The sequence below is a fragment of the Aotus nancymaae genome, unplaced genomic scaffold (genome assembly GCF_030222135.1).
Source record: "Aotus nancymaae isolate 86718 unplaced genomic scaffold, 86718_ANA_hifiasm-v0.15.2.pri h1tg000008l, whole genome shotgun sequence".
Classification (NCBI taxonomy): domain Eukaryota; kingdom Metazoa; phylum Chordata; class Mammalia; order Primates; family Aotidae; genus Aotus; species Aotus nancymaae.
Genome location: NW_026988419.1, coordinates 6757063 through 6784874, shown reverse-complemented (window position 1 = coordinate 6784874; position 27812 = coordinate 6757063). Strand labels below are relative to the sequence as shown.

At 41.3% G+C, this 27812-nt stretch overlaps 2 protein-coding genes across 2 annotated transcripts; both read right to left on the bottom strand.

The window, feature by feature from the left end:
* Positions 1 to 412: 412 nt before the first annotated feature.
* Positions 413 to 14554, bottom strand: TM4SF20 (transmembrane 4 L six family member 20). Its single transcript, XM_012446366.3, has 4 exons — positions 14333 to 14554; positions 6437 to 6502; positions 4340 to 4491; positions 413 to 2280 (listed from the first exon to the last, which is right to left on the bottom strand). The coding sequence occupies exons 1-4, from the start codon at positions 14513 to 14515 to the stop codon at positions 1992 to 1994; spliced, it is 690 nt and encodes a 229-aa protein (XP_012301789.1). The 5' UTR covers positions 14516 to 14554; the 3' UTR covers positions 413 to 1991.
* Positions 14555 to 23732: 9178 nt separating this feature from the next.
* On the bottom strand, positions 23733 to 24113 carry LOC135273574 (small cysteine and glycine repeat-containing protein 8-like). The gene has a single exon (XM_064372755.1). The coding sequence runs from the start codon at positions 24111 to 24113 to the stop codon at positions 23733 to 23735; it is 381 nt and encodes a 126-aa protein (XP_064228825.1).
* Between the last annotated feature and the right edge of the window lie 3699 nt (positions 24114 to 27812).

Below are 27812 nucleotides of genomic sequence, written 5' to 3'. Positions count from 1 at the left end.
GGATGGGGAAACAAGAGGCCTTGCTAAGGCCTTGAATCAGAGAGTGCTGATTAAGAACTGTGATTCCTGTGCTTCTAAATACTGTAGTGATGGATGTACAAACACATTGTGTTACATTATGACAGCGTATGATAACAGAGGCTTGGGTAAGTGCTAACTTGGTTTATTGAATCTTGAACACTGGGAAGCCTTCCTCAAGTAGGAGATATTTAAGCTAGGCCTTAAGGACAAATAAGTATTTGTAGGGGTGTAGGGAGAATGTTTTTATACAGTAAATGTTCAGAAAAAAAGGCTTATAAGCTCCTGATGTTATTATATTTAGGCAGCTATAATATAGGTACTGTAAATTATTTCTAGAACCTTAAGCCCAATGAACATAAACAATTGAAATAAAATATGGAAATAACATTCGGAAAATTTTAGATTTTTAGTTTTGTTGTTTTATAACATTTTAATGTGATAAATACACTTGTTATCCTGTTTTTTAAAGATCGGCACATATAGAAAACAGCTTTTGAAAGACTTAAGTTTTTCTAGGTATTGTTTTTTAATTAATGAACAATGTAAACATAGGAAAATAGAAGAGTATAATGAATTGCCATGTACCTATCACTTAAATATAACAGTAAACATTTTTCCATTGCTTCACAGTTTTGGTTGAAGTATTTTTAAACTTATTTTCTCACCAAATGTATAAATAGGCATTTCTTTAAAAAAAAAAAAAAAAAGGCATTTTTGTATACAGGTTGAGCATCACTAACCCAAAAATTCAAAATCCAAAATGCTCCAAGATCCAAAACTTTTTGAGCTACTAACGTAACATCACAAGTGGAAAATTACACACCTGACCTCATGTGATGAGTTGCAGTCAAAACTTTGTTTCATGCACAAACCTATTTAAAATATTGTGTGCAATTACCTTCAGGCCAGGTGTGTAAAGTATGTATAAGACATAAATGAATTTGGTGGTTAGACTTGCATCCCATCCCCAAGATATCTCATTATTATATGCATAATTCCAAAATCCAAAAAAATTTGAAAGCTAAAACACCTCTGATCTCAGTCATTTTGGATGAGGGATACTCAGCCTGTATAATATAAAACCATTATCAGACCTACCAAAATTAATAATTCCTTAATAACATCTAATCCAATTCTACATATTCTTCCCTTTATCTCTGACAAAGTTTACATGTGTTTAGCTGACACATGTCTCTATTCTCTTAATCTGGAACAGTTTCCTTAAAAATATTTTTCTTTTATAACATTTTCTTGTTGAAAATAGGGCCATTCTTTGTCTACTGACCCACTTTTTGGATTCATCTGAGTGTTTCCTGCAAGCTGAGAATTAGATCTAAAGACTTGATAACATTCAAGTTATATATTTGTTCCTTAAAGAAATACAATAAAAAGGTCTTGTACTTTGGGCACGGTGGCTCACGCCTGTAATTGCAGCACTTTAGGAGGCTGAGGCAGGCAGATGACTTGAGTCCAGGAGTTCGAGACCAGCCTGGGCAACATGGCAAAAGCCCATCTCTATTAAAAATACAAAAATTAGCTTGGTGTAATGGCATGTGCCTGTAGTCTCAATTACTAGGGAGGCTGAGGTGGGAGAATCACCTGAACCCAGGAAGTTGAGGCTGCAGTGAGCTGAGATGGTACCACTGCACTCCAGCCTTTTTAGAGATCCTGTCAAAATAAAAGGTCTCATACTTTTATTTTCAGAATGACTTCTATTCCTTCTCGTCTTCCCTCCCTTCTCCACACACAAAGAATGAAGCGGTGAAAAATTTGAATAGCATGATACAAAACTAATTGAAAATTCTCTCCACCTTTCCCAAATCAACCATCAGTATGAAAGCGTTATGCCTTTACAACATGCTTTCTATGTGAAAGGTTGAGTTTTTAAGTCCCCTGAAAGATGACTTTGAAAACAAGTGTACTTCTCAAATTACTCAAACTACTGATGCTTACATTTTATTCCCATTTAACTACACAATTTGACTTCTTCGCTTAGAGACTCCGCACAGACAGCCAAGAAAACCAATGACTATCTGACTGAGCCCAAACAGGAGCTCCAGAATTCCAACAAGCAAGAGACCTACAAATACTGAGAAGTGGATAAGCCTGTGTTTGTTTTCTTCAGAATTGAAGTGCAAACTAGCTGCTCTCCAGCCACTGGCCGTGATGTCGTTACTGGTGGGGTTATTGAAGCCAGTAGGAGGTACACAAGAGTCATTGAAGAACCACTGCAAGTCGAAGGATTCTGGATGAATGTAACTGAAAAGCAAAAGATAAAAATCAGATATTTACAAGTATCACCGATCAAAGGAAAGTAGCATTATGCCTATAAAAGAACTAGTAAAACAGAATGTACTTTTGAAATAGTGTGCCCAGAAATGGTAACAGAGGTTTCTGAGCATATGTCCATACTCTACTAGTTCTAAAACTTTTTCTTATATAGCCCATCATTTAACAAGCATCTCTATAGTACATCTTCTCTTAGGTTGAACCGTATAAAATTGCTGTTTTTAGATGTCAGAAAGAGTTGAATGTCAAAAGTTTTTCATGGTTCAGCCTATTTATTTCATTTATTCAGATATTCTTCTACTTGCCAGATATGAAAACTAAGGAGCCTCCCCGCCACCCTTTCAATGAGCTCAGTTCTTAGTGCGGAACTGCAGTGTTGTCTCTGCTCTTCAACCAGATATACAACTTTTATTCACAAAAGACATTTTAAATATGTCAAAGTGATGTGCCTGTTCTTAACAGGGCTGTGGAAAATGAGAAACTTTTAGCCCTAACACATCTATCTCAAGATGTTTGTTTGTTTGTTTATTGTAGAGTAAGGTAGAATGTTCTTAGGGAGTTTACATTGCTGGATACCAGCAACTGACATTCAACCTGGGAAAACAACAGTATTTTCAGCACATGGAAGGTGAGTGTGTCTTGTGAAACATGTAGCAAGCCAAGGATCCCTCTCTTGTAACTTGGCTAGCCTAGCTCATCTCCCCAGCTAGACTGAGAATATCTGAGTGCTGTTATCTGCAGAGCTTAGAGCCTGGCGCCTAGTACATTGTGGGCTTTCATTCCCTGAGGATTTAATGTACATAGCATCTGTGGTAGAAATCTTTAACCTTTTACTTTAAGTCTATCCATAAAGAGACTTTCCCTAGCTTTGTTTTTGAGACAGAGGAGTCTCACTCTGTCACCCAAGCTGGAGTGCAGTGGTTTGATCTTGGCTCACTGCAACCTCCACCTCCCAGGTTCTAGCAATTCTCCTGCCTCAGCCTCCTGAGTAGCTGGGACTAGAGGCATGTGCCACCACGCATGGCTAATTTTTGTATTTTTAGTAGTGATGGCGTTTCACCGTGTTGGCCAGCTGGTCTCGAACTCCTGACCTCAAGTGAACCACCCGCCTTGGCCTCCCAAAGTATTGGGATTACAGGCATGAGCCACTGTGCCCGGCCTTCCTTGGGTTTTGATTTAAAACAAATATGCTACATAAATTCTGAGGAACTTTTCTTTTTTAATGTAGCAAGGTAAGGGAAAAGGAGAAAGACAATTTTTTTACATAACTACAAAAGTAAATTCTGGTTATTTGCTAAACTGAGCAGTCTATATAGATCACTAATGGATTAGATTGTTTTTTCCTTCCAGTTTTTACAAATTGTGTCTAGATTCAGTCACAGAATGATCTTAAGAGACTAAGATGAGCCACTTACTAAGTACATGTAAATCTCCAGTATTATTTGTTATTACACAACAAATTTTTGATTCATTCCCTGCATGCAGTATATTTATAGTATGTCTGTATGAATCTACTGGCTGCTCTGTTCTATTTAGGGCCTACAGGCAAGGCTCTGCATTTTATTTATTGTGTTTTTATTGAATTTTTAAAATTGTAAATGTATTATTTACTCATGGTTTACAATTTTAATTAGTTCAGAAGTGTTGAAAGTAAATATTCTCTTCACTCTCCTAGTGCATTCTCTATTTCCATTCTCCAAGCATAAAAGTTTAGTTTCTAGTGTAAATCTCCAGAATTTTTTAATGTACATACACATAGGTAACTGTAGATTTTTAAAAGACAAGCATAAGCCATTTGAGATTGACTAGTCCTTTAAGACAATATCTACGGGCCCTTTGAGAGCATTGTAAATCTAGTGCTTCCTCCATTTCTGTGTGGGGTTGTGCTAACTGGCATTAATTCCTAAGAATCTGTTTGTCCCAGCAGTTGCATCAAATAAAAACATGGCATTGTTTCAGTACTGCATTAGTCTAATCAAACTAGTTTAACTGTGTAAGACTGTAAGCCAGTGAAAATCAGGTTACTCACCTGATGTTTCTCAATGAAAATTTACAATTGGCAGTACTGTTGACTTGAGAATTACACATGAGAGGACCTTCTAAGAGAGCCAGGGTGGATATTGCAACGCAATACCCAGCACCAATGATCGTGATTACACTGAAAAGTGATGAAAGAAACATCTGAAAAACAAAGTAGAACCATTTGCACATGTTATTACACATTATTGATCTGTTTCAAGTTTCAGGAGCATATGCAGTCTTTTTTTTATCTAGTCACCCTAAAATCCTAGATCTTAAGATCACAGTTCGATTAGGTATAAATGATACAAAAAGACAGAGGGCAAAGTCTCGGCTATTTGATTACACTCTCTAAAAGATAGATGGGGCCAGGGGTGGCGATTCACACCTGTAATCTCAGCACTTTGGGAGGCCAAGGCATGTGGATCACTTGAGGTAAAGTGTTCAAGACCAGCCTGGCCAACATGGTGAGCCACCACGCCTGGCCAATGCTCCCAACCATCTGAGAACCATTGCTTTGAAACCTGAAGCTCAGCCAAGCAGATTTACTGTGACTGCTTGCTTTCAATCTACCCCCTTCCATAAGGAATTGTGAGAGACCTTATGTTGCTTAATAGTCACGTTCATGGCATAAATAAAGATTGCGAATTTTAGGGTGGTCCAGTGGGTTTGGATAAAAATCCACTTATCCAGTGTGCTACACTGACAAAAATTATTAACTTTCTCTGAGCATCTGTTTCTTCATCAATAAAACAGACACCTTACTTTTTCCCACTTAAGGGTTTAGAGAGAATTAAATGAAAACAGCATAGCTGAAAATGTTCTGAGCAGATTGACACTTAGGTTAATGAATATTAATTTACTTTTAACTTAGTTATGACTCTATACATAGTGGGTAGGCATTAAATGTTTGGGGCAGGGAGGGGGAAACCTGGCAGCTCCTTTAATTTAACTGGATAAGGGCAGTTGTCATTCTAATCTTAGCAAACCAGTCTGTCATTGCATGAGAGAACTGAGTACATTTTCCCTGAGTGTTTTATACATGCCACAAAAAATCACACCTGAGTATCATGAAATTGATTACAGCTGTGGGTGTGACTTATGACTCTCCTTTCTTTGAAAACCTTTAGACTGAGGAAAGAATAATCCACCGAAGACTGAGGAAGGGACAGAAGGCTGACGCTAATGCTAAAAGTTTATGGAATAACAACAAAAAAAAACCCTTCTCACTTTTTCCACTTTTTCTTTTCTTTCTTTCCTTCTTTCTTTTCTTTCTTTCTTTCATCTTTCTTTCTTTCATCTTTCTTTCTTTCCTTTTCTTTCTTTCTTTCTTTTTTTTCCCTGAGATCGGGTCTCACTTTGTCACCCAGGCTGGAGTGCAGTGGTGTGATATCAGCTCACTGCAACTTCTGCCTCCAAGGTTCAAGTGATTCTCCTGCCTCAGCCTCCTGAGTAGCTGGGATTACAGGTGCATGCCACCACACCCAGCAAATGTTTGTATTTTTAGTAGAGACAGAGTTTCACCATGTTGGCCAGGCTGGTCTTGAACTCCTGACCTCAGGTGATCCACCCATATCAACCTGCCAAAGTTCTAGGATTACAGGTGTGAGCCACTGTGCCTGACCCACTTTTTCTATTTCTGTGTAATCATCCTAAATAACCTGTTCCAGGCCAGGCATGGTGGCTCACACCTATAATCCCAGCACTTTAGGATGCCAAGATGGGAAGATCACTTGAGGTCAGGAGTTTGAGAACAGCATGACCAACATGGCAAAACCCCATTTCTACTAAAAATACAAAAATTAGCTGGGTGTGGTTGTGCCTGCCTGTAATCCCAGCTACTCAGGATGCTGAGGCAAGAGAATCGCTTGAACCTGGGAGGCAGAGGTTGCAGTGAGCTGAGATCACACCACTGCATTCCAGTCTGGGTAACAGAGCAAGACCCTGTCTCTAAATTAATCAATAAAAATAGCATATTTCTAAGGTGCTGCCCGGTCAGTGGAGCCCCACTGTGATTCTCTAGATGTAAATGACTCAGTGTGGCTTTGCTTAGCTAGCGGTAATGGTTGATGCCCTTCTGCTTCCACGCCGACTGCTCCGTACTTACTCCAGTTCTGCTGTTGCAGCACGCTCTTTTTCTTGCTGCCAAGGACATTGTTGTTGCTGGAATGACCTGGAAATGACATGAACAGGAAAGATGATTATTATTACTTCTCATCAGAAGAAAAACTAGTCGTCATCATCACCTTCCATTTACCACCAGTTGTGGGAAATCAAGGCTGAAAGAACGAAAAGGAAATTTGGCAATATCCGTGGTTTTGTGAACCTTGTCATCCCAGTTTCGACCATAGAGATTAAAAGCAGTAGTGGGAACAGGGAAATTCAAGACAGCAGTTTTGAAATCTTCTCTCTACATTCTTAGTTTGCTCTGAGTCATCTGCAGAGAATTGGATTTTAAATAGATTAGGATGATTTATTTATATATTATTTTTGGAAGAAATGTTTCTGATGAATTGGTTGCATCAGCTAAACTCCTTTCCTATTTTTTTCCCTTCTTTTTTTGTTTAAAGTTTAAAGAGTCGAGTTCTCTGTCACCCAGGCTGGAGTGCAAAAGCTCAATGTAGCTGCAAACTCCTGGGCTTAAAGAATCCTCCTGTCTCAGCCTCCTGAGTAGCTAGGACCACAGGTATTGGCCACCACATCTGGCTTTTTTTTTTGAGATGGAGTTTTGCTCTTGTTGCCCAGGCTGAAGTACAATGGCATGATCTCAGCTCACTGCAACTTCCACCTCTCAGATTCAAGTGATTCTCCTGCCTCAGCTTCCCAAATAGCTGGGATTATAGGTGCCCACCATGACACCCAGCTAATTTTTTGTGTTTTTAGTAGAGACAGGGGTTCACCATGTTGGTCAGGCTGGTCTCAAACTCCTGACCTCAGGTGATCCACCCGCCTCAGCCTCCCAAAGTGCTGGGATTACAGGCGTGAACCACAGCCCCGGCCAACACCTGGCTAATTTAAAAAATATTTTTGTAGAGACAAGATCTCGCTCTGTTGCCCAGATTGGTCCTGAACTCCTGCCTCAAGAAAACCTCCTGCCTTGTCCCCCTAAGGTGCTGGAACTGAAGATATGAGCCATCACGCCTGGCCCAATTTCCCATAAATTGGATGAATTAGTCTGGCAAACCTCCAGAAAAGAAATTGATGGTTTCATTTGTCTGGCAGTTGGGAACAAGTCATTCCGTCACCACCCGCTCCCACTCGCCTTTCTTTTCCCAGGATCCCCGCTGTCTTGCTGGTTCCCCCAAGCTTATATTTGAGAATTATTTTTGGTTCCATTTTCTCCTTTCTCTTCCTATATCCATGATATGTAATGATCTCACTTTACACTGATGCTCAGAAATCTATAGATCGCAATATGTCTTCAGGGATATACATGTTGCCAAGGAAAGCTGTAAGTAAGAACACCATGTTCTCAGGACTTGGGTTTCAATTTTTAGTAATATCTAGGCAGCAGCTATGACTAGAAATTCTTACTGGAAGGAGTTTTGTATCATTGAGGGGTGGAATGTAAATTATTTCCTTCCACTTGAGAAATTTTAGCCGTAGGTTTTTTTACCATCTCAGCACAGCTGCCCTTGAGAGGTTTTTCTGTCGCCTACTCCCACTCTCTAACATTTTCCCGAGCTCTGACTACATGCCAGGCACTGTTACAGGCGCTTGAATGCTTTAGTTTATTCCATCCTCATAATGATTTTATGAGGTAGGTGCTAGTACTATTCCCATTTTACCAGTGAGGAAACTGAGGCATAAAATGTTTGAGGAATTTGTCTAAGAAAGTAGAAGAGTTGGGATTCAGAACTAGTCATTTAGGGTGCACAGCCCAGACATTTTTTGTTTGTTTGTTTGTTTGGTTGGTTGGTTTTTTTTGACAGGGTCTCATGCTGTCACCCAGGCTAAAGTGCAGTGGCATGATCACGGTTCACTGCAGCCTCAGCGTCAGCACTCAAGTGATCCTCCCACCTCAGCCTCCCGAGTAGCTGGGACTACAGGTGCATGCCATCACGCCCTACTATATTTATTTCATTTTGGGGGATTTTTTTTGTAGAGACGGAGTTTTTGCCATGTTGCCCAGGCTGGTCTCAAATTCCTGGGCTCAAATGATCCGCTCGCCTCGGTCTTCTAAAGTGTTGAGATTACAGGTGAGCCTCTGTGCTCGGCCGGAACTCTTAATCCCTATTCCACACTGACTCAAGTCTTGCAATTCTCCCTCATTCCTACCTAGAGTTTGTTCGTTCTCATCTTCCCTGCTGCCTTCACCCTTGCCCATCTCTTTGTCCTTCCAATTGCTCCCTCTCTGATTCATTTATCCAAGGCCACATCTGCCTTTATTCTTTCAGCACAAGTTTAAAGTTTATGCCTCTTTACAAGGCAGCTTTCCTAAACAAATTCATTCCATCGGATGATGGACTGCCTCCATGTCACTTTGTATTGTTAGCAAGCTTTGCTTACACACTGCCTTGAATACCACCACCCTTCTTATTTAGAGGCCACATGTATATGGCTGCCCAGCCACCTTGGTGCATAGCTGAAAGCCTAGAAGAAAAGGGAAAAGAAATTTTAGCTCCCAAATAGGTGTCAGTATTCATTCACTAAACATCTTTTATTGTGCATATAAGCTATACTGCCTTCTGAGCTTACAGGACAAATCATTTAGAATGGAAACTGGCAAATGATGGCCACCACCTCTTTCTTGTAAATAAAGTTTTATTGGAACACCATCACATCCATTTATTTACATATTGTCTATGGCTACTTTTGTGCACCAGCAGTAGAGTTAAATTTTGTGGAAGAGGCAGATTTGTAAACCTAAAATATTCACTGAATATCTACAGAAAAGGTTTGCCAGCCACAGATTTAGAAAATTAATGATTCTTTTAAAAGAAAGTTCCAGTGTACTCCAGCCTAAATGACAAAGCAAGACCCAGTCTCAAAAAAAAGTGGATTTACATTATGACTTAAATGGATAAATTATTTTATTTTCCTTGTTGATGCAAACTTAACTCTGCTAATTTTCTTTAAGATAAGTTTATTTCAGAGTTGCTAAATATTTCCTTCCATGATTCGCTTGCAAAGTGGTTTTATAAAGGGACAATTACTTATAGTGTATAAATCACCACCCCATTCACTTCAAGCCATGTTAACACATCTGTGTAATGCTGTTACTGGTAATTTGACAACTCACTGTGGTTTCAACCGCTTTCCCATTCAGAGCTCTGGAAATTGGAGGGGCTCTTTAGAGGACAGACACTGAAAATGTGAATGGTGTGTGTGTGTGTCTGAATTATATATAAATTTTCCAGATAATCTCCTGCCAAAATGAGTAATTATGAGAACACACTTTCTCTTCATTTCCTAAGCATATTTGAATGCCTGAGTTTTTGTAAAATTAAAATTCCTCCTAGGCTTTTGTTTTTACAAAGAAAAGTAATATTGTTCATTTTTTCTTACAGAAACCCATAATTTTATTTAGTCTTAGAAGTTGTATGAGGAGCTGGGCATGGGGCTCATGCCTGTAATCCCAACAATTTGGGAGGCCAAGGCAGGTGGATCACAAGGTCAGCAGTTCAAGACCAGGCTGACCAACATGGTGAAACTCGTTTCTGTTTTAAAAAATGCAAAAATTGGCCAGGCAAGGTGACACATGCCTGTAATCCCAGCTACTCAGGAGGCTGAGGCAGGAGAATTGCTTGAACCTGGGAGGTGGAGGTTGCAGTGAGTTGAGATTGCACCACTGCACTCCAGCCTGGGGGACAGAGTGAGACTGTCTCAAAAAAAAAAAAAAAGAGAAGAAGTTACATGATTTTACAAATAAAGTACAGAACTTTAGAACATTAAAAATTCTGTGATGAAGTTCAGACTTTTGGGAGTCCTCTAAGAACTTGAACATGAGAGTAACATGAGAGTAACACACAAAGTCTTAGCTCATCACAAATATCAAAACATACTTTGCAGCCAGGCATGGTGGCTCATGCCTGTAATTCTGGCAATTTGGGAGGCCAAGACAGGAGGATTGCTTGAGCCCAGGAGTTTGAGTCCAACTTGAACAACATAGTGAGACCCTATCTACAAAAATAAATAAATAAAATAAAAAACACTTTTTTTTTTTTAAGACAAAGTCTTGCACTGTTGCCCAGGCTGGAGTGCAGTGGCATGATCTTGGCTCTCTGCAATCTCCACCTCCAGGTTCAAGCAACTCTCCTGTCTCAGCCTCCTGAGTAGCTGGGATTACAGGCATGCACCACCATGCTCAGCTAATTTTTGTATTTTTTAGTAGAAATGAGTTTCTCTATGTTGGCTAGTCTGGTCTTGAACTCACGACCTCAGGTGATCTTCCCACCTCAGCCTTTCAAGGTGCTAGGATTACAGGCATGAGATACCACACCTGGCCACAAAAAAAAAAAAAAAAATTTAAGATAAGCTAGGCATCGTGGTGCATGGCTATAGTCCCAGCTACTTAGAAGGCTGAAGTGGAAGGATCACTTGCTCCCAGGAGGTTGAGGTTGCAGTGAGGCGTGCTCACAGCACTGCATTCTAGCCTGGGTGACAGAGCACCACCTTGTCTCAAAAACAATAACGACCAAAAAATCAAAAAAACTAAAAGCAGAAAACCCACAAAACTATATTTTACAAATGTTTGTCATGCATAGTATTTTCTCCTCTGTTTAACTTTCAACAATTTGTTCTCTATTAAGATTTTAATAACTGACTTTGATGAGTTACTATTAGCTAATAAGTGAACTTAATAAATAAGCATGGTTAAGATCAGACTTCCAATTAACCTCATAGAAAATAAAATGGCCTTTCTGTTTGTATTTTTTCAAGAAAACATTTTGAGATTAAAAAAATACTTGAACAAATAACATTTGTATCGATTTTTCCATTTAAAGTTAAAGATAATTAAGTATGTCATATTTTTACTTAGTCATGGTTTTGGAAGATGAAAAGTTCACCTCTGTTTTAGGTAAGTCATGAAGCCACAAAATGAATATATTTAATGAAGTAATCAATAATGAATTCCATTGTTTATATGATTACCTACTTCTTGTAAAATCTCACTTTTGATAACATTACTAATTTGAAACACCACAGTAATTTTGGAAAGATTTCAAGAACTATGACCAAAGTGCTTATCACAGGCAATGATTTCTTCTCTATTAACTTTTTTATGTAGTTACAAGTATATTGAAAGTTCGATATTTTGAACTAGTGAGTATTTTCATGGGTATTGTAAAGGACATGTTAATAAATCCCTTTGAAAAAGACTTTCTTCCACGTTCTCTATATATCCAAGGATTATGAAATTATACCTGTAGTCTGAGCCCTTTTTACCACCCACCTGTTTGCTTATGGGCATAGCCTCTATCTATAAAGTTCACGTTGGACTTTTCAAAGAGTTCTTTGATGCTTTAATGACATTCTATAATACTGAATAATAGAGATAGTCTGGTGTTGATATCTTTTGATAATACTAAGGATAATAAAGTAAATTTAGCTGTAGAACAAGGAAGTTCAGATTCTCTGAAACTGTTCCGTAAGTTTCTATAATCTTTCTGTGATTCAGTTTCCTGGTCACTTGACTTTATGCATTCATTTATGGATTATATCTTTCACCTCTGGCAGCCCTGAGACAGGTGTTGAGGACTCTGGAACTAGCACTGGTGGAAAAACAGAGTTTTGACATCAGATAAATCTGGAATTGGGTTTCACACCCATTATGTGACCTTGTTAATATTCCTAACTTTCTGTTTGCTGGTCTGTAAAATATAAGTAATAATAAATGCACAGATTATTATAGAGACTAAATGAGATAACAAGGTAATGCATGAACCCAGTAGATGGCCCTTGGCAGATGGCCAGCAAATGAAGACACGTTTTTCTGTCTGCCTCTGTCTTTCTCTGTCTCTACTCTCCCCACCACACCCACCACCATCCTAAAATTATACATAGGATATAGGTGTGTGTCATCGCCACTTCAGGCTCCTTTAATGTTAACACAATTTTTTTTTTTATCTCATGGGATTTGTGGCAGAGCCAATTTATTTCTAAAGCTGCATGAGTTATTCTAAGTGGATACTCTTAACTCAGGAACTCTTAGGAGATTCATGGAAATTGCTGTCGTTAAGTTATGCTCAGCCAGCTGCTCCTGGCTTCTGGTATATAAGCAAATGCAAAAGAGGCTTCTACTACTCAAGTAGAGAGAAGCCTTCTACAGGGGAGAAAACAGACACACGGATGTATGGTTGCTTCATGCTGTTGAGTTGCAATGTGTTTTCTGTCTCTCAGCCTGGAAGAGAGCATTTGTGGCAGTGTGAAGAAATAGTCCAAAACTTTCCAAAAGCTTTTTCTTTAGTTAGACCTTTCTACCTAAAGCAGAGGAATAGATTCCTTGTGACCATAAAGGAAGTGTGTTTTTGTAAATCTGGGGATAAGACCAGCAGCAGTAACTGATCATAACTAACAATCAGTGATTCAGGTAGAAAACCATGTCCTGAATTTCTTTTAAAATCACTTCCACAGCTATAAAAAAGGAATGAGATCATGTCCTTTGCAGGGACATGGTTGGAGCTGGAGGCCATTATCCTTAACAAACTAATGCATGAACAGAAAACCAAAAACTGCATGTTCTCATTTATAAGTGGGAGGTAAATGATGAGAACACATGAACATATAAAAGGGAACAACACACACTGGGGCCTATTAGAGGGTGGAGGGTGGGAGGAGGGAGAGGATCAGACAACATAACTAATGGGTGCTAGGCTTAATACCTGGGTGATGAAATAATCTGTACAACAAACCCCCATGACACACGTTTACCTATGTAACGAACCTGCACATGTACCCCTGAACTTAAAAGTTAAAAAAAAGTTTAACAACAACGGTCACCTCCGTGTTTTATTATCTCTAAAACACTGATAAAATCAGTCCTTACAACTTGCTATCTCTCTGACACACACACACACACACACACACACACACACATTTCTGGCACTAAGTAAACCCCTTAGTGACATAACAAACAAAAACAAACCTCTTGGATGCTGAATTATCAACTTCATCCACATCCCCATTTAACAAATATGGAAACAAAACCATAGGATAAATTATTTGCTTGCAGTGATATATTGGAGGCAGAACCATAGCTGAGGTATTCTGCCAGATTTGAAAGCAGTTTTCCCTATACAAATGGGTCCTACCCAGGCCTACTGCATCAGAATTCTCAGGAGAACATCTATACATCTGACTATTGCAAGTTCCTCAGGTGATTCATGATCAGTTATATTCAGGAGTTCCATACTGCACTGCTCTGCTGAAGATTCAACAAGGATAGACCTGGTAACAATCAATCAAACTATTCAACAAGTTCGATGTCCTGGGATCTATAGAATAGCTGAATCAAAAAGTCCCTGAGGCCAGAGACCCAAGATTTTAAGTCCACGTCTCTTAGCCCAACTCCCTTGAGGTACAGGCAATGCAACATTCATGCCTCATGATTCTCATCACCCAGGCTAGTTATCATGCATGGGAATGTTTCTACTCATTCATATTAAGCAACCTCTCACTCCTATTGCATTTTCTGTAAATACTTAGAGGCTGGTATGGAGCAAAGGAAAGTTGAAGGAATTAATTCGGAAGGTCCCTAACTCTAACCATAAAGCTTGGAAGAGTAGCCCTGCATGGGCAGAAATGTGGGCGATAATAACCCAGCCAACTTCTATCTATTTATTCATTTATTTTTGCTCAGCTCTCTATCCAATACCACACAGTGTACTTTACTTAACTTACCACTCCTCACTGATGACCAATATAAATTAATGCCATACCACTGCTCCAAACTGTATCATAAGCCAAGATATAGCTGACTGCAAGACCCAAAGATAGCCTTTAGGATTTTGGTGAAATAGGCAGGCCCTTCTTCACATCAAGTCAAATAAATATTACTCACCATCAGGCCTGCTCCTATAATTCCTGGGAACCACCACTCAAAGCAAGAGATGGGGTTTTGAGAAAACTGGTCTTTCTCAATTAAGTTGACAATTAGAGGTATCGCATTGAGAACTACTCCTAACAGCAGAAGAACCAGCAGGGAGAACCCATTGCAGGATGTCCATCCTTCACAGCAGGTCATGTTCAACCCTGGTTCCGTTAGAAACGTTGTCCAAGTGGCCGTGCTTGCATGGTACTCTGTTGCCTTTTATCCCGATCTTCTGGTTAAACTTTAACGCTAATAAAAAAGGAATCACAGAAAATAGTTCAGAGTTCAATAGGATAAGACATTATGACGACTATGACGGGAAATGAGAAAATAATTTTATATTATAATGGGGTGAAGGAAGGAAAGCAGAAAAAAATATGAGATACATTTATGCACAAAGATACGCAAACAAAAACTTAAAAAACAAAAGATGGGTTTACAATAAGCTCCTTTAATATACTCCTTTACTAGTATGGCTTCTAAAAACTAAAAACAAGAATATCCAGTTAAACTATATTTTCCTGTTCTGTTGATATTATTACCAGCTATGGAAGTTTCTTATTTTGAAATTGTTCAATAAGAAAATGAACAAGTATGAGATGCAGAGAAAAGTATTTTCTCCCAATGTTAGAGTTTAGTTTCAAGCTGTATGATCACACACACAAAATAAAATTTTTATGTCATATTATTCCAGTGTTGCAGACTAATCCATTTGGAGATAGCCCACCTGAGACATGTGAGAAGTTTGCCTAATGCTACCAGACTGAAAGACAGCAATAGGAGAGAGATTGGATGGGGAGATTATCATATTTTATTTTAGCCCTCGAACACTTACTTGGCCGTGTACAGCACTTCACACGGTCTCCAGACCGTGGTTCTACATTGTCTCTCCACTAGTTTGTGAGCTCCTTGAGAAAAGACTATCATTTGGGATAGACTTTAAAATACAAAAGTTCTGGCTGGGTATGGTGGCTCATGCCTGTAATCCCAGCACTTTGGGAGGCCGAGGTGGGAGGATCACCCCTGAGGTCAGGAGCTCGAGACCAGTCTGGCCAACATAGCGAAACCCCCATCCCTACTAAAAATAACAAAAAGTAGCCAAGTGTGGTGGCACACACCTGTAATCCCAGCTACTCAGGAGGCTGAGGCAGGAGAATAGCTTGAACCTGGGAGGCGGAGGTTGCCGTGAGCTGAGATCACATCACTGCATTCCAACCTGGGTGACAGAAGGAAACTCCGTTTCAAAAAACAACAACAATAAAGTTCTTGTTGCTGGGCGCGGTGGCTCATGCCTGTAATCCCAGCACTTTGGGAGGCTGAGGCGGGCGGATCACCTGAGGTCAGAAGTTTGAGACCAGCCTGACCAATATGATAAAACCCTGTCTTTAAAAAAAATTTAAAAAAAGAACAAAGTTCTTGCTTATGCTAACTGTCCACCCTGATCAAAACGGGGTCCGTGCTCATGGTAGTCACTGAAGGACCTAGACTGGCAGAGGCACTATCTTGAGCGAGGCTTCCACAGTTAGTTACAGAGGCAGGGTACAAAAACGTGGTGAGCCACTTACTGGATCTGTGTTTCTGCCCAGAAGCGACCCATATCACTTCTGTTCACATTTCAATGGTCAAAAAAAGTCATTCAGTTATGCTTGAGTTCAAGCGGGTGGAAATACAAACCAATATGTCTAGGAGAAAAGATGGGAACTTTAGGCAGCTTTAATCTCTACAGCACCTTCCTTCTGCTTCTGTGGAATCCCCAGCTCAGCCCAGAGCACAGATTCAGTGAGCGCTGTTAGGAATGGTGAGATAATGCATGCAGCGGTGCAGTCAGTGTGGGCCAAAAGCTCAGGTGTGGTGGGTTTAGGGAGCACCGCTCCACCCTGCAGCAGCAGGAGGGCACACAGCCTGGTACAAGGGGCATGCCCGGTAGTGGACACCGAAACATTAGCTCCAGACTGGGGGTCCAGTTACTAGACCTCAGTGAAATGGCTCTTTGTATCAAAGAATTAAAGATAACCCACATATGGGCCAGGCATGGTGACTCATCCCTGCAATCCCAGCACTTTGGGAGGGCGAGGCGGGTGGATCACTGGAGCCCAGGAGTTCGAGACCAGCCTGGCCAATGTGGCGAAACCCTGTCTCTACTAAAAATACAAAAAAAAAAAAAAAAAAAATTAGCTGGGTGTGGTGGTGGGCACCTGTAATCCCAGCTACTCAGGAGACGGAGGCAGAAGAATCGCTTGAACCTGGAGGGTAGTGGTTGCAATGAGCCGAGATTGTGCCACTGTACTCCAGCCTGGGTGACAGAGCGAGATTCCATTTCAAAACAAACACTAAAAACACCCACCTATCAACACAACACATAAAACACTGAGAATAACTCAAAGAATACTACAGCTGGGTTGAGAGAAAGGAGACACTTCTGTTGTATGGTGTATATACTTCTGCATGGTTGAGATTTCTACTACAATTACATCATATTCTAAAAATACGTATTTTTTATTTTATAAAAATTAACAACTAAAATTTGCCCTCCCACTAAGTCATATAAATTATTTCATTCTACAATATATAATATTATAATAAGTAAGTTATATATTTATTAGTGGCTTGAATGAGTGGGAGGTGGTAGTTACTTAGAATGTGATTGTGCCATTTCAAATCCTTTTGCTGTCTTCATAAGATGTTGAATTGAAGAACTGTTTAGGTAATCATTTTATATGTAGGGAATTGGATCGGCTGGACTCCCCCTGACTATGAGAATCAAGTGTCTTATTTCCAGAGTCTTTGCCATTTGATGAAAACTGAGTAAGTTGCACGCTTTTGCTAGTGGGCACAACATATTTCCACTTGGGTTTGGTACTCCTCACATTTGTGGCTAAAAGGAAGTATCCGCAGATTTCTTTTTTTTTTTTTTTGAGACTGAGTCTTGCTCTGTCGCCAGGCGCCAGGCTGGAGTGCAGTGGCACAATCTTGGCTCACTGCCACCTCCACCTCCTGGGTTCAAGCAATTCTCCTGCCTCAGCCTCCTGAGTAGCTGGGACTACAGGGGCGCGTCCCCATGCCCAGCTAATTTTTGTATTTCAGTAGAGACGGGATTTCACCATGTTGGCCAGGATGGTCTTGATCTCTTGACCTTGTGATCCACCTGCCTCGGCCTCCCATAGTGCTGGGATTACAGGCGGGATATCTGCAGATTTCTGTAAAGATGTAGAAATTTAGTCTGCATGCTATAAAGGGGAAGATATTTCAGGATAAAGCTGAAAAGAGAATTAGCTTATAACTGAAGAGAAGAATGTGACAACTTTTTAGTATCTGCCCAACACACATGCCTGTTTCTGTGAAAACAACCCCCTGTAACTCACATGCATACACCCTCTGTATCCCATTTGTGTTATGGAACTTTGCTCCTCTAGCCATTATTGATCAGAATATCAGTACATACAGAAGCTAAGTATTTCCAGTCTCCCTAGGAGCTTGGAATTGAAACCAAGAGAAACTAGTTATTCCCTACTATGCATGAAATGCGTGAAATGGGAGAGCATGTGTATCTGTTAAGATTAAGCTTAGTTGGCTGGGTGCAGTGGCTCATGCCTGTAATCCCAGCACTTTGGGAGGCAGAGGCTGGTGGATCACCTGAAGTCAGGAGTTCAAGACCAGCCTGAATGACATGGAGAAACCCCATCTCTACCAACACTACAAAATTAGCTGGGCCTGGTGGTGCATGCCTGTAATCCCAGCTACTTGGGAGGCTGAGTCAGGAGAATCACTTGAACCTGAGAGGCAGAGGTTGCAGTGAGCCGAGATCACTCCACTGCAATCCAGCCTGGGCAACAAGAGTGAAACTCCATCTCTTAAAAAAAAAAAAAAAAAAAGATTAAGCTTAGCTGCACACAAAAAGAAATTTAAAATAAAAATGGCTTAAAATAGAAAGTTATTCACAAAGCCCAGAGGTAAGTACTTGATATGCCTTGGCTGTGTCCCCACCCAAATTTCGTCTTGAATTGTAGTTCCCATAATCCCCAGGTGTCATGGGAGGGACCTGGTAGGAGGTAATTGAATCGTGGGGGCAGTTACCCCAATGCTGCTGTTCTGAGAGTGAGAGTGAGTGAGTTCTCACAAGATGTGATGGTTTTATAATGGGTGTTCTCCCTTTTGCTCGTTCTTCTTTTTGCTGCTGCAATGTGAAGAAGGGTGTGTTTGCTTCCCCTTCCACCACGATTGTAAGCTTCCTGAGGCCTCCCCAGTCATGCTGAACTGTGAGTCAATTAAACTCCTTTCCTTTATAAATTACCCAGTCTCAGGTATGTCTCTATTAGAAGCATGAGAACAGACTAATACAGTACTCAAGAGTTGGAATGGTAGCTCCACTTCTTCAGAGATCCTTTCAGTACATGGATCCACCATCTCTTTTATCTCTTCATTCTCATGTTCAAAATGTGACAACCGTATCTCCAATAATTGTATCTACTCTCCACTCAGAAGGATAAAGGAAGACAAGAAGAATAAACAAAACAGAAGGATAAAGGAAGAGAAAGGCCTATGCTCTTCCTTTTAAAGAGCCATCTCATTGCCTAGAAAATAGCCAGGTAGCAACATGGGAAATGTAGTATTTACTCCAAGTGGTCTGTGCCCGATTAACACTGGGGAGAAGAACGAGACCAAGGGTATTGGGTCGGCCATAGAAGTCTCCACCATATTTAAATTCATGAGCTTAGCCAGGCATGGTAGCTCACACCTGTAATCACAGCCACTTGGGAGGCTGAGGTGGGAGGAGTGCTTGAGGCCAGGAGTTCAAGACCAGCCTGGGCAACATAGCAAGACACTATCTTTACAAAAAAATAAAAATAATAGCTAGGCACAGTGGCTTATACCTGTAATGGCAGTGATTTGGGAGGCTGAGATGAGACAATCATCTGAGGTGAGGAGTTTGAGACCAGCCTGGAGACCCCATGTCCAAAAAACTATTTAGCCAGGCATGGTGGCACACACCTAAAGTCCCAGCTACTCAAGAGGCTGAGGCAGAAGGATTGCTGGAGCCCAGAAGGTGGAGGTTGTAGTGAGCTACGATCACGCACTCCAGCCTGAACAAGCAGAGTGAGACCCTTCTATAGAAAAAGAAATAAAAATAATAAAAATACAATACAATACAATGAATTCATGAACTCTGCTGGGAGAAACAGAGAAAGCAATCTGTACAAGAAGGAGGAGGAGGGGCAGGGAGGAGAAGTATCCAGGGAGAAGAGGTAGGAGATCGTACGGCTTTAGAGGGTGGCAGAGAAAGGGTAACTGCTTGGTTTCGCAATGGCATTTTACATCTTGATTTCTCCCCTGTGAAAACTGATTGCAAGGTCTGTCTGTTTTCTGTGAGATGCCCCTGTGTTATTATCCTTTTATACTGTTTTTAGTGGGTTTCTATTTTTCCGCAACCAAAAGAGCTAAAACTAAAAGTTGCTAAAACCAAGGATAGAAAAGTATGCAAATAACTTGTCACATGGCATGCCAAAACAACAAAAGCCTCGGAGTTCAGAAAAAGGAAGATTTCATCAAGAAAGGCTGGGAGCCAGGATTCCTCACAGCTTTGGAGCATGGCTAGAATTTGGTATGAAAAGATAGGACATGTCATGTACCAGTGTCAGTTAGTTGCAGAAAACTGCAATTCAAGCTATGGAATTGGGAAGAGATGGAATGGGAGAATCATGTGTACAAAACTGCTGGAAGGGCTAGAAAAGCAGGCTCTAGACTTATCTGCAAAAATACTGGCTGGGACATGAGTGCTGAACTGGCCCTGGGAGATGCCGCTGTCTCTGATGTAATGGAAAAGGAAGGGAAGCCTGGGCGTGGTGGCTCACGCCTGTAATCCCAGCACTTTGGGAGGCTAAGGCGGGTAAATCACCTGAGATCAGGAGTTTGAGAACAGCCTGGCCAACATGGTGAAACCCTGTCTTTACTAAAAGTACAAAAATTGGCCGGGCGTAGAAGTGGGCGCCTGTAATCCCAGCTACTGGGGAGTCTGAGGCAGGAGAATCTCTTGAACCTGGGAGGCAGAGGTTACAGTGAGCTGAGATTATGCCACTGCACTCCAACCTGGGCAACAAGAGCGAGACTCTATCTGGGAAAAAAAAAAAGGCAGGGACATCAAGAAGCCACCTCTGGAATGATTAAGTTCAAGAACACCCCACTACGGCTGCAGTCCAGGAACTACGGCTGCTGTTGTCATCTGTCATCCGTACACCACAGGTTAGTGATTGAATGGCACAACACTGAATTTGACTACAGCTGCTGCTGTAACTGGTTATTAACTTGCATGACACTCTCTGGACCCGGGAACATTGCTGCAGTGCAGAACGCTCAGCTCCTCCACCCCAATCTTCCTTATCAGCAGCAACAAATAACAGTAGCAGAAAATCACCTCATTTCTGCCTTTTATACCCCTCAAGGGTTGATCTAATTGTTGCAATATCCAGATGCCAGATGCAGAGGATTCTGTGCAATGTAATTTTTAATCATCTCAGCCTCCTCTGTAAGGAAAAAAAAAATACTAGAAGGACATGGAAATGGCTGTTGAGCAAGACAGCTCACGCTAGCCACCACTATGATCTCATTTAAATGGTAAGGAGAAAACTTTCTCTAGAATATCTAGATCCTTTTAAAAGAATCTGAATGATGTTTGTGGTTGTAATTCTAGAATGATATGTAACATTTTAAAAAACAAATCAAAACTACCTGGTTAATTCAAATAAGAACAATGTTAGCAGTATTAGAAAAACTTGTTCTTGGCATGGTGGCTCACGCCTGTAAAGCCAGCACTTTGGGAGGGCCAGGCAGATGAATCGCTTGAACCCAGGAGTTTGAGACCAGTCTGGGCAACATGATGAGACTCTGTTTCTGAAAAAAAAAAAAAAAAATTAGCTGAGCATGGTAGCACAAACCTGTGGTCTCAGCTACTCTAGAGGCTGAGGTGGGAGGATCACTTAAGCCTGGGAGGCGGAGGTTGCAGTGAGCCATAATCACACTGCTGTACTCCAACCTCGGTGACAGAGTGAGACGCCATCTCAAAAAGAAAAAAAAAGACAAACTTTTCTTTGAAGAACGATCTGCCCCAGGGACCAGTTTAACTACTCCAGGAGAAATGCAGGTGATACAATGGCTAATAAACACCCACCTGAGTTACCTTAGGGCATCCCCTTCTGAACACACTGCAGTCACATCAGCCAAGAGTTTTACTAGAACATGAACTTTATGTGGTAGACACAGCTAACTGTCCATGAGAAATGTATGCCTTTCCCTATCATATGACAAGGTTGTTGCTGGGAAGTATCAGTCTAACTATGGACTGAGTAGGACCATATGATTACTTTTTTTTTTTGAGACAGAATCTCACTCTGTCACCCAGGCTGGAGCTCAGTGGCGCAATCTCAGCTCACTGCAACCTCTGCCTCCCAGATCCAAGCGATTCTCTTGCCTCAGCCTCTCGGGTAGCTGGGGTTGCAAACATGTGCCACCATGCGCAGCTAATTTCTTTTGATTTTTTAGTAGAGACAGGGTTTCTTCATGTTGACCAAGCTGGTCTCGAACTCCTGACCGCAGGTGATCCACCCGCCTCAGCCTCCCAAAGTGCTGGGATTACAGGCATGAGCCGCTCATCCTGGCCAGGACCACGTGATTACTTCCAACCAATGACAAGCTGTGTCACTTTCAAGCCACAGCGCTTAAGAAGTGATGGGCTATCTATTCTTTTCTTTTCTACTCTGGGGACCACTAAGCCATCTTAGAAGCCATGTCTTGGCCGGAAACGGTGGCTTACGCCTGTAATCCCAGCATTTTCAGTGGCTGAGGTGGGCGGATTAGGAAGTCAAGAGATCGAGACCATGGTGAAACCCCATCTCTACTAAAAAATACAAAAATTAGCTGGACGTGGTGATGCGTGCCTGTGGTCCCAGCTACTCGGGAGTCTGAGGCAGGAGAATTGCTTGAAACCGGGAGGCGGAGGTTGCAGTGAGCCGAGATTGCCACAGCCTGGCGCCTGGCAACAGAGCGAGACTCTGTCTCAAAAAAAAAAAAAAAAAAAAAAAAAAGAAGCCATGTCTTGAAAATGTCAGTGCTTTCTTCAACCTAGATCCCTAAATGACTGAATGGAGAGTAGCTTCCCTAACCTGCATCCCCTTCTGCCCACCTAAAACTGCTCAGAGTAGTTCATATCAACAGGAAAAGCTGCTTCATTGTGTTGAGTCATCGTGTATTTTTGTGTTAATTACAGTAGCTGACATTTCCCTAATAAATTCAGAGTTTACCTTGTCTTTCTCATACGACCTTCCTACAGTTTGCAACAAGGTTGCCAAACATCAGCTCCATCGCTCTCTCCCCGTCTTCAAACACAGCAGAAACAAATCAAAACAAACACAGTGAAATACTATATTTTTCTGGTGTTTTATTAAATTATATTTAGGAAGATAAGGGAACACTAGAAGCTGTAACCAATGTAGAGCATATAACCAATATAAGCAGGTATACAAGTACAGAATTTCCACAGATAGTAAATGTTTCAAAAGCATGGAATACATGAGTAATAATTATTTCATTCCACTGAGCTCACGAATGTAAATTTTGTACTTTCGCAAGGTAAGTTATGGCCTGTTTTTGTTGCAGTACAGATTATAACTGATGAACCATATTGGAATAAAGGTGATTTTTTAAAACAAATTTTAATGCTCACTATAGCCAAGGTATATATTTTTTAAAGCATAAGATATATAAAAGAAATCTTCGGAGCATGGGGCTGGAGAACCTGTGAGTTTAGTTCTGCAAAGTCAATAGATCTCAATAGATTCAAATGTTGTGAAAATGAAAAGTTCCTTACTAATTCTTAGTTCAACCTCATTATTTTATAGGTGGATAAGCAAGTCTCTGGGAGGCTGAGTGACTTGTTTGTGGCCAACTGCTGTGGCAGAGCACGGACTTGAATTTGGGCTTCTGACTTCTAATCAGGTGTATTTCTATTAAATCACATGCCCAGGCTGGAGTGCAGTGGCACCATCTAGGCTCACTGCAGCCTCCACTTCCCGGGTTCACGTGATTCTCCTGCCTCAGCCTCCTGAGTAGCTGGGATTACAAGCCCCTGTCACCATGCTCAGTTAATTTTTGTATTTTTAGTAGAGACAGGGTTTCACCATGTTGGCCAGGCTAGTCTTGAACTCCTGACCTCAAATGATACATCTACCTCGGCCTCCCAAAGTGCTGGACACACAGGCAGGAGCCACCGTGCCCTGGCCAACATGACTCAATATTTAGTTGAACCAGAGGAGATGAAAGTACACAAAGTCTACAAATCCAAGCACAGGAAAGAGCACCTTCCCAGAGGCCAGGGGCCCGCCTAGCAGCAGCATTGCTTCTGGCAGCAACACTTTTGCTGGCAGCATCCCTTCTGCTGACAACAGCCCTTCCCGCAGCCACAGCCACATGAGCTGCAGGTGCGGCGGCAGCAGCAGATCACGGGTGTGCTACAGCAGCCCCCACAGCAGCCGCGGCAGCAGGGGCAGCAGCTGGAGCAGCAGCCCACCCGGTAGCACCTGCAGGTGGTGCAGCTGCCACAGCCACCACCACAACCACCACAGCCGCCGCAGCCACCACCGCAGCCACCACCACAGCCACCACCGCAGCCACCACCACAGCCACCACAACCACCACAGCCACCACAACCACTGCGGCCACCACTGCAGCCACCACCACAGCCACCACAGCCACAGCAACCCATGGTGTCAGTAGAGAGGACTCAGGTGAAGTGAGGAGGGAGGACTCAGGAGAGGTGAAGGGAGTCTGAGGCCTCCTTCTGCTGGGGACGCCTTTATATACCATCCTTGGCTTGGGCTTGACCCAAGCACGTGGCTACTTCCCTGTTGTTGTTTATCTCAATTCCTTTGGGAGAATTTTATAGCACCTCTGCTTTACTTCCTTCTGAGGAACTTCTGACTTCATAAATAGCTTATTCTACTTCTGACTTTATTTTCTTTCAAGACATTTAAAATAGACCTATAAGAATATGAAATATTTTGCTATTGTATTTATTTCCTGCACAACCAATATAAGTCCAGCTCTGAAGCCCTGATGTGAATTGTAATCATTGTTAGAATTGTGACCTCTACCCTTTTCCATTTTTATTTAATGCCATTGCTTATCCTTTAAGAGATGGTGCAGTCTGGGCACAGTGGCTCACACCTGTAATCCCAGCACTTTGGGAGGCTGAGGCAGGCATATCATGAAATCGAGACATGGTGAAACCCCATCTCTACTAAAATTATAAAATTTAGCTAAGTATGGTGGCGCATGCCCGTAGTCCCAGCTACTTGGGAGGCTGAGGCAGGAGAATCACTTGAACCTAGGAGGTGGAGGTTGCAGTAAGCCGAGATCACGCCACTGCACTACGGCCTGGCACCAGAGCAAGACTCCATCTCAAAAAAAAAGAGAGAGATAGTACAAAGAAAATACCTTCTGAAACACCCAAACTGAACATTTTCAAAATCTCCCATTTGCCAGATTCAAGGAGAAGGGTCCGTGGGGCCTTTCCCATCCTTCTTTAGGCTTCCTGCTGTCCCTGGTTCGTCCTCAGATTTTACAAAGAAGAGATAGAGTGAGAGTCAGCTTAAAAGTTGGCAAAGGACTCTCAGAATTGAAGACTTTGGGCCACAGGGATGAGACCTGAAGCCACTGGTGCACTGCAAGCCCTGTGAGAACCTCCACGCATAAACAAGTGTGCAGAGATAGGCCTGACCTTGTGGCTGGGCATCCCACAGCCGTGTGAACCATAGCCTTTCCCTGCGGCATAGTGGCCTTCCACCGCCGCACATAAACAGCATGGCAGGAGGACTCGGAAAAACCTATTTAGCATCATACTTTTAAATTAAACAGGTATTACCTTTGAAATATGACAGAGAGCGAAATACAGGTAAATCTTGTTTGTAAGCCAGAGGTCCTTAAGGAGATTGCATTTGAGTAAAAGCATCAAGTAATTTCAGATAGGATCAAGTAAAATCAAGTAGGAGCAACAGATAGTTTCAATGTCATGTGTTAAGCCCTATTTTAGAACTGTGGCCCAGGTGCCACAGGCCCTCCTTCACAGAGGAGGTCTCCACAGGTGGTGATTCTTCAATAATCACAGGAGTGGCCAAGCGTGGTGGCTCATACCTGGAATCCCTGCACTTTGGGAGGCCAAGGCAGGAGGATTGCTTGAACTCAGGAGATGGAGACCTGCCTGGCCAACATAGTGAAACCCCATCTCTACTAAAAATACGAAAAATAAGCCAGACGCGGTGGCATGCACCTGCAGTCCCAGCTACTCCAGAGGCTGAGGCAAGAGAATCACTTGAATCCGGGAGGCAGAGGCTGCAGTGAGCCTAGGTTGCACCACTGCACTCCAGCCTGGGGTGGCAGAGCGAGACTCTGTCTCAAAAAAATAAAATAATAATAATAAAAAAATTCGCAGGAGTTTTATTATTATTATATTATATTATATTATACATGCACCCAGTATCAACCTTAGATCTAGGCAAGAGGATCCCCGGTCCTGGGCTTGGCACTTTAGAATCCCACGTATCACAAGCATACAAAAAAATAAATCTATTTAAAAAAAACACAAGCCCTGATCCACCCTCACCACTTAGGACCCAGAGCTTAGCCCAGAAGCCTAAATATGTGCAACTGGGACTAGTATGGCTCAGTGACATGCTTCTTCACGTCTCTTGCCCCATGTCCTCAAAACAGGGGCTGCCAGCTTCTCTCTCCATGCTGTAGAGGTTTGTGGGTTGATTCCTTCAAAGTGTGACAAGAGATTGTTGGAAAGTACCTAAGTGAGAGAAAAGATGGGTTAACTTGTCAAACCCTTCTTGTCAGCGTGACTAAACAATATTCTTGTGTAATAAAATATTTCCAGTAAGCAGTGGCAAGAATCCAGTTTCTTGCTCATCTTGTTCTGCTCCATTGTTGGAGGTACCGACGTGCTCATGTGGTGTTTACAAAAATTGCATGCTGTCACTGAGCAATGTTTGCACTATGAAACAATTCGTATTTTTCTTAGATTTCTTTACATGTAAGTCTAAATATAGCATGCATGAAATAGGCTGATTCTTTACGCTGTCAATAAATGGACATGAAACACTACACTTGTGAATAATTTTACTTTCATAACACACTTTCTTAAATGTACTTACATGTTTAAAGAGTCAATAAATATTGCAGCTCCCTTTAAATAATTTTATTTAAAATTTGGATTTTCATTATTTATAATTTGAATTTTGTCTTTATATTTCAAAATTTAAAAAAATTTTAAAGATTTTTTTAAAAGAAAGTTAACTTTTTTTTTTTTTTGAAATGGAGTCTCACTCTGTCTCCCAGGCTGGAGTGCAGTGGCGTGATCTCTGTTCACTGCAACCTCTGCCTTCCGGGTTCAAGCAATTCTCCTGCCTCAGCCTCCCAAGTAGTTGGAACTACAGGCGCACACCACCACACCTGGCTAATTTTTTATTTTTAGTAGAAACAGGGTTTTACCATGTTGGTCAGGCTGGTCTCAAACTCCTGATCTCAGGTGATCCACCCACCTCAGCTTCCCAAAGTGCTGGGATTACGGGCATGAGCCACTGCACCCAGCCAAAAGTTAACTCTTAAACCTGAGAAAAATATTTTTAATTTTGTTACTTTTAGCTTCCTTTATTTTGTTCTCTTAATAAAAATATATTCAGATTTTTTGAGGGGTAACCCCAGGCAATTTTATTACTTTATCCCTGAACCTCAAATGGCTCATCTATAAGATGGGGATGACAACAGTACCCATTTCATAATTATGAAGATTAAATACACTAATGCAAGGAAAGCACTTTAGTATGTGCCTACCAAATGCTAAACACTCAACAAAAGACATTATCTGTGCACGCTGATGCTCAAACAGGGATGGAATGTATTCAGATTTTATAGTTAGAATGTTGTTACATTTCCTTTTTAATCTTTTAAATCATTGTCAATGGAATGCAAATTATTTTTAAATTCTTTATAAATATTTAAGAATTTTGCTGAAATGAAGGTAAGAAAAATATTCTGAAACAAATAAATGATTTATGAATTATATATATTTCTATTTTCTTACTCATCCAAACATCCTGCCCCATTAGCAGAGCATCTAGCTATAATACAATATTATTATGTATGATATTTTGCCCAAAACCACAGATTTACACACTGTTTTTCTTTTTCTTTCTTTCTTTCTTTCTTTTTTTTTTTTTTTGAGACAGAGTCTTATACTCTGTCACCCAGGCTAGAGTGCAGTGGTGTGATCTCTGCTCACTGCAACCTCTACCTCCCAGGTTCAAGCGATTCTCCTGCCTCAACCTCCTGAGTAGCTGGGATTACAGGTGCCCACTACCACACCCAGCTAACTTTTGTATTTTTAGTGGAAATGGGTTTTTAC